This window comes from Pistacia vera, unplaced genomic scaffold (assembly GCF_008641045.1).
Source record: "Pistacia vera cultivar Batoury unplaced genomic scaffold, PisVer_v2 Contig661, whole genome shotgun sequence".
In the NCBI taxonomy this organism is placed as follows: domain Eukaryota; kingdom Viridiplantae; phylum Streptophyta; class Magnoliopsida; order Sapindales; family Anacardiaceae; genus Pistacia; species Pistacia vera.
The window spans coordinates 604434-611971 of NW_022196514.1; the positions used below are offsets into that span (position 1 = coordinate 604434).

The 7538-nt window shown below is 33.4% G+C and overlaps 1 protein-coding gene across 1 annotated transcript; it reads left to right on the top strand.

Moving 5' to 3' along the window:
* Positions 1–973: 973 nt before the first annotated feature.
* On the top strand, positions 974–3332 carry LOC116112467 (legumin type B-like). The gene is made up of 5 exons (XM_031398600.1): positions 974–986; positions 1081–1288; positions 2254–2442; positions 2805–2886; positions 3125–3332. Exons 2-5 carry the CDS (start codon positions 1093–1095, stop codon positions 3330–3332), a joined length of 675 nt encoding a protein of 224 aa, XP_031254460.1. The 5' UTR covers positions 974–986; positions 1081–1092.
* The last annotated feature ends 4206 nt before the right edge of the window (positions 3333–7538 follow it).

Consider the following 7538-nt stretch of genomic DNA (forward strand, 5'->3'; position numbering starts at 1 on the left):
GATGAAATTGAAGCTTGGGTATCGGTTGATTGATTATTTGGAGTGTTTTTGCTTTGATTCTGGTCGAAGAACCCAACCAACCACCGCTGATCACCCTCCTAACTTCACCTGCTCACCACCTGTTTTTTGTTTTGCCTCAACCAACCCAGACGCCCACTTCACCAAATGCACGCCACAGCCAACGTGCGCTAGCGAGCCCTTCCAAAGACGCACCTGTTTTGTGCCTGCCTTTTGCGCACAGCAGCAGGCAACCCCCCATTTTCTGTGTTAATGTCGATGGCGGTTTGTTGGTTGACGACGGTGGTAGATTTTGTTGATTTTTGTTTTTCATTTATTTTATTTTTTTTATAAATAAAAAAAGGTAGATTTAAAAAAAAAAAAAAAAAGGCTGGGTGGTGATAGTGGCTGGGTGTCAGTGGTGGCAATGGCTAGGTGGCGGTAGTGGCTAGGCGGTGGTGGTGGTAGTGACTGTGGCTGGGTGGTCGGAGATGGGGATGATGTGAAGCTGAAGAAGAGGGTGTCATTAAAATAAATTTGAAAGTAAGATAATTATTTTCTAATTCTACTAATGAGGGGGTTACAAAATAATTTATTAATTTGTTTTTTAAGGGTAGGATGGTAATAGCATCTTCTGCATCTAGGTTAGAACTAAAAATAATTAACAGAGTTACTTTAAGGGTGAGTATCTGGAATAAATGAAACTAGGGGTAAAAACTTGAGATTTTGCTAAACTTTGGGTGGGAATAAGTCGTTTACTCATAAATAAATAATTAACTTATTCATCCAATGAGCTGGCAATTTATATAAATTAAATAGAGGAAAGTGCTGATTTTGATAATTTTGTCTTAGTACGTAGAAGTGGTTGGATAATGTGAGTATTTTACTATATTGCCCTTGAAGAAAGTAAACTCTGAAACGTGTGTGACTATGTATCTATATAAAAGGAAGCCAAACCAATTTGCCCATAATTTGAGTTATATATAGAGGTATGCAAGTTCAACTTTTCTTCTCTATTTTCTTATAGTTAGATTATGTTATTTTGAAATTAATCAAACATTTTTGTTGTAATTTTTGAAAAAGGTGCAAGGAGAGATGGAAATGGACTTATCAGCAAAGTTTCCAAAAACCATTTTTGAGGGAGAAGGAGGATCATACAGCAGTTGGTCAAGTAGTGAATTTTCTTTGCTTGCTGAGGTCAAAGTTGGTGGTGGTTTGCTTGTTCTTAAGCCTGGAGGATTTGCTCTTCCCCATTATGCTGATTCCAAGAAGCTAGGTTATGTTCTTCAAGGTAAATATGGCTTTTTTTTATTTTTCTCTTCTTCTTCTTCTTCTTTTGGTCTTTTGGTTTAATGTTGTTGTTAAAGAATTGAATAATTTTCTAATGACCAATTTTTATTAAGGAGGAGAATCTATATTTTTATGTCATGTAATATAAATATTGAGAAAATTATTTAATTTTGTTCAATATGAAAGATGGAAGGTCAAGATCAAACGCTATCCCTTGAAGTAGAGTTCACAGACACACATTGACACAAAATTGAGAAAGAAAGAAATTCTCGATTGATTTCAGATACTGTAATAGAATACAGTGATAATGGCGGGATGGTTGTTATAAAACCATATAGCCGTAGGGAGACGTTGCCGTTTTGGTACAATAAAAATAGTCCTTAAACTTTATATTTTTAACAGTTTAACCCTCTGAACGGAAAAATGAAATCCTGTGTCGCTGCTTAACAGCATTCAACAGTCAACACAATATATATATATATATATATTATCATAATTTTAGAAACGATTTTTTTATACCATTTTTTAATCTTCAGCAGAATAAAAGATTTTATTGTTTTATTACATGCAATATTGATTTTGTGCTGAAATTATTAGGATATATATGAAATAAAAATAAAAATTTTAAATTTTAGTAGTCTATTTACTTAATAAATAAGTGATGTAAGCATTTTTTTGTTTCAAATCACCTCATCCAAACCTAAAGTAAAATAACAAAAGTTTATGGACACCCATAAGGTTTGATGAAATGATGATATCACCATGTGGCTTCAAAACTTAATGGGTATTATCAATTAGTTTGAAAGACTGAAAAAAAAAATACAAAATAAGAGTTTGAAAGTCAAATATAATAAATATTTTATTGTATTAAGAGTATAGAACCAGGCTCATAAAATTCCTAAGTAGATCTTGACCTGACTTCATGTACTTCTCTTATAAATTTTTAGTATTATCTTATTTTTACAGGTGAACATGGATCAGTTGGATTGACATTATCCAATCATGAAGCAAATTCAAAAGAAGAGATAGTCTTAGGCCTCCAAGCAGGCGATGTGATTCCTGTGCCCCTTGGTGCAGTTTCATGGTGGTACAATGATGGAAATTCAGATGTGGTCATATTATTTTTGGGTGAAACATCTACTACCTATGTTCCTGGTGAATTCTCTTACTTCTTGTTAACAGGAGCCCTAGGTAGCCTGGGAGGATTCTCCTCTGATTTCATTAGTAAATCCTATAATATAAGCGAAACCGACGCGAAAATGCTAGTGCAAAATCCAAACCGTACCTTCTTGTCAAGTAAGGTCCTGAAGAAGGCACAAACTTCGCATTGCTCACAAATGCTAACAAATGGGTTAAGAACATTGCTAATTTTTGCCCGATATCAGTGTCAAGAAGGCGGTATAGCTACTTCATTTACAGGGGTCAACTTCCCTTTTCTGAAGAGTTGGGCTAAGTTGCAATCTTGTAAAACTTGAAGCAAATGCCATGCTTTCACCATGTTAACATTGGTTCCATAGTTCAGGTACTTTATGTTGCCAAAGGAAGTGGTAAGGTTCAAATTGTGGGAATGAATGGTAAGCGTGCCCTGGACAGCAACTTGTTGCTGGTCAACTTCTCATTGTCCCAAGTTTTTTCGTGTTTTCTATAATTGCAGATGACGAAGGAATAGAGGTTTTTCAATCAAGACAAGTACCGGTGAGAAATAATACTCTTATGCCTTGATCTTGAATTATAAAAGATTGTGTCAAAGTCATAAACTTTTTTTAATTAATTTTTTTTGTAATGTTTTGTATAAATTGTTAACATTATATTCTTTTGATTGTAATTTTGTTTACAGGCCTAATGTTGGAGAATTAGCTGGTAACATCAGTGCTGAATGTGTACGAGTCCACAATTCTAAAATCTGCTCTGAATGTGACTCCAGAGTTTGCAAATTCTTTCAAGGAAAGATGGCCGAGAGCGAAATTCTTATCCCTCCAATGATTAAAAGACTACTTGATAAGATTGAGTATTATCTCATGACTAAAGCTTCTATGTTTAATTAAATAAGGTTGTAATATCAAACATTTTTATGTGTTTAATTTATAATAATGATCACTTTAATAGTTATATATCTGTCTTACGAACTATTTTTATTTTGAAGAAAATTATTTTGTATTAATAAAATATATAATAAGTAAAATTTTATTAAATCATAGTTGGTTAATAGAAAAACACTACTGGACATTTTTAAGTGTATTTATTGGATTTTGCATAACTCGATCGGATAACTTTTTTTTTTTTTTTTTTTAACATATTACATAGTTTATTATTAGATTACATAGTTTTATTAGAAATGTTTTAGGTATAAATTGAATATTTAAAAAACTTTATATAGGTCGTTATTCTTGAAGAATGGTAGTGACATTATTGCAATTTGGGACGATTGAAACTTGTGTTAAAGCACTAGATTTTGAAGAAAGTTTCCTCTTACGGGGCGTTTGGTTGAAGGTTATAGGGGATTATTGTGGTAATGTCATCTTATAATCCTTGACTATCATGTTTAGTTGTCAATTAATATAAATCCGGTAATCTTTAAATACCAATAGTAATTACTATTGGTAATATGGAGGTAATCTGATTACCTCTATTTTCTTAGGTATTATGAGATTACAGGGTTTCTTTTTTGTTACAATTTTATCCCTTATTAATAAAAATTGGACATAATACCCCTACTTTAAAACAAATTTACATTAATATCCTATTTCAAGTTTACCCCTATTTATTTAAATTTTGGACAATAATACCCTTATATTTAAAATAATTTACCACCACACTGTCACCCAACCACCACCACCCAACCACTACCACCGACAGCGCCAACCACCATGGGCGCTCGCGGAAAATCACTGGAGTCCCTAAAAAAGAAAGAGACTCGGTGGGAGACCCGGAGGCTTCGATATGGTCGTTTCCAGCCATATTGATGGCCGAAAACGCCATATCGCCAGATCGGACGAAATGGCCAAATCTAGCCGAATGGCCAAATCTATTATGGCTATTTTCTGGCCAAATCTGAGACGAGATATGTCGGATAGATCTGGCCTGATATGGCCGTTTTCGGCCATCAATATGGCCGAAAACGGCCATATCGAAGCCCTTGGTCACGGCCAGCTGCTGATGGGGACTTTCAGATTCCGGCTTGGTCTACGTGGCGCAGGCGACGGCAGGTGGTGGGGGTGATTTCGTAATAAATTAAAGTTTTAATAACAGGCATGTTTTAACTAAATCTGAAATATTGGGGTTAAAAGAATTATTCAACAATATTAAAAAAAAATATATTATATAATATTTGAAAATGGACATTTGAATATTTAATAACATACCCACTAATTTATTCCCATAACCAAACATATTAATATAACATACCCACCAACTAACCAATATATTTTTCTAAAAATTTCCAGTAATCTTTCAAAATAATTTATCTTTTAGTGATCCAATATTCCTAATAATCTAACATTACTGAATCAAACGTTCCTTAGAATTACATCCTATTTCAATCACGTAATCGCATCTCTATCCAACTTCTAGACCGCACGCTGCCCAAAAGTATACGTCAGAAACACGATGAAAGAGTGGAGAGTCCCATTTAGGCATTTACACACATACTCAAGTGTCTTTTAGCTTAGACACACGCACATGGCTTTCTGTGCCTAATATTAGTGGCTGTTAATAAGGAAAAAAGAAAAAAGGAAACGAAAGTAATAGCCATACGTTATGACTTGTATAACTCGATACAAGATATTTTAGAGTTTGGACAAAGTTTGTAGAAGATAATTGAGTAATTTTTCTATAATTAATTTTAGCGCTGACAAAAAAATATATGATATTAATTTATATATCATTTAAACATTGATGAAATATATGAATTATTCCATTCCTATTATGTTAAGATATAATTTTTTTTTCTTTATTATTAAATTGTATATTATTTGTAATATTTTATATCCTTATATAATTCCACAGGTTTGTATAAATAGGTTATATATCATATCAAATTACTAACTCATACATTAAATTGAATTTCTGCCATACTTTAGCTCTTTTCAATTATCTCTTTTGTCCTCTCAATTCTTATCCATCATTATCATATCAATTGTATAAGTTGGATTTCCACTTTTATGTGTAGATATAATATAATTGTAAATTATTGTACGGTAATATTTTGAAGAATTGAATCTTGGATTGACGCATTCCATTTGTGGAAGTCTTCCTGTTAGAAATACAGTATATAATTCAATCCGTAATAGCATTTTCTATCCAACTTCTAAGGTCCACTTTGACCAAATAAAACAATGCATAAATGTCAAAAATAAGAAACACGACGATTGGAGAGTCCCGTCTTCACATGTACTGTTTAAATGTCTTTTAGCTTCCGAAACAAATCCATATATAAATATTATGCTCTTTCAAACTAAGTGTTTTATTTAAAAATAAATAATTTGAGGGGACAAAAATCTCAAGTTTGAATAAAATCGAATATTTGATTCGCAAATTAATAAAATAAAAGGAAATAATTTCATGACCACACATTATATGATGACTTACAATATAGAAGTTGCAGAAGCTACAAAGTTAACCATCCAATTGTAGAATGGGAGATCGTTGTGTTTTTGAGGGCAAGACTGTAACTTCCACTTGGTGAATTTTGGCATCAACATAAGTGATCAGTCATAACTCATAAAATTTAAAAAGTGATTAATCGCTCTTTGAATATATAGATTAAATATTTTAAATATCAATAGACTTCGAAAATTTTCGACCTTAGCCAAATTTTGATTCCTTAAAAAGTACTGATTAATACAACTATTGCGATGTAGTTAGTGTTGTGTTAAGACAAATGAACACGGGCACATGTGTTAAAATTCAAGTAAATTGATATATTAGAATATCCTATATTCATATGAAGGTGAGATTGATTTCACATTTTTCTAGACCAAAATGGTCGAGATTCTTCAAGTCCTAAGATAAGGAGTATGTGAATGTTATACGTCGCTATAGAACTAGCACGATAGATAGGGTTTAGGGTTTCGATACTCGCCCCAATTCACCAAACCAAAACTGGTTGGTTCCTTGGATTGGACGGGAACTGGAATTAGCCAATTCCGATTCTTAATTCCTGGAATCGAAACCTAGAACACATTTTTGATTCTCATTTCAGGTACCAAGGAAAATAATATTACCCCCCAACTTTTTTGAAATTTGAAAAGATACTCTGTGAAAATGCAAATACACCCCAAAATTAAAATTCAAATAATTTTTTTTTCTCTTCCTCCCCACTAATTCCTCTCATTTTCCCCCTTCTCTCTTTGCTCTGTCTTTTCCTTTTTCCTTCTCCCTCTCTTTCTCATAGAAACCTAGATCTTAATTATAAGGGGTCGACCACAAGCAAATTGCTGGTGGTGACAAGGTGGCCAATACTCAAGCTGTCGTAACCTTGCTAACTGTGGGTAGCAACAAGCTTACTAGAAAGGTTGTATAAAGGTCGGGAAGTCAATTCAATTAGTTATGGTTTCTGATTTTGCTTATTTGGGTGAAACTGTTGGAAGGTTGTATGGTTGATTTTGCTGGTTTGGGTGTATTTTGTTTGCAGGTGTAATTTTCCCAATTCATCTCTTTCAAAACTCTAGAAAAAAGAGAAAAAAAAAAATTTGATGGGTTCTGTTATTTTGGTTGTTGCTAACCGTGGTGATCAAAGATTTCAGAAGATTTTTTTTTGTGATTTGATTTTCTTTTCTTTTGATTTGGTTTGTGATTAAGAGATCTGGATTTTTGTACTGTGGTTTGGTTTGTGATTTAATTTGGTAATGCATGTTCCTACTTGGATACACCGAATCTCGGTTCCAATTCTAGTTCTTGGTTCTTGCAGTGGTGGAATCGGAACCGGAACTGTATAATGTTGTTTCCAGCTTTTGAGATCGGAATCGACTCTATGACAATGTTTCTGGGTAGGAATCGAACCGACTCCTAGATATCCGCCGTTCCAGTTCTACACTAAGTTTTTGTCCCCCCTAGATGAAATGTGTAGTGAGACCAGCTGCACACACCCCCAAATTATATGAATTTACAAAGGAGAAAATGTCCCCGATGTTCAACTTGCTACGTGTATTTGTTCATTTCAAAATTTCTAAAGAACGCCCTTCCATTCTCACAAACCATTTTATGTAATGAGACATGCGGTCAATTTCGTGACCAGTTTAAATTGGCTTATA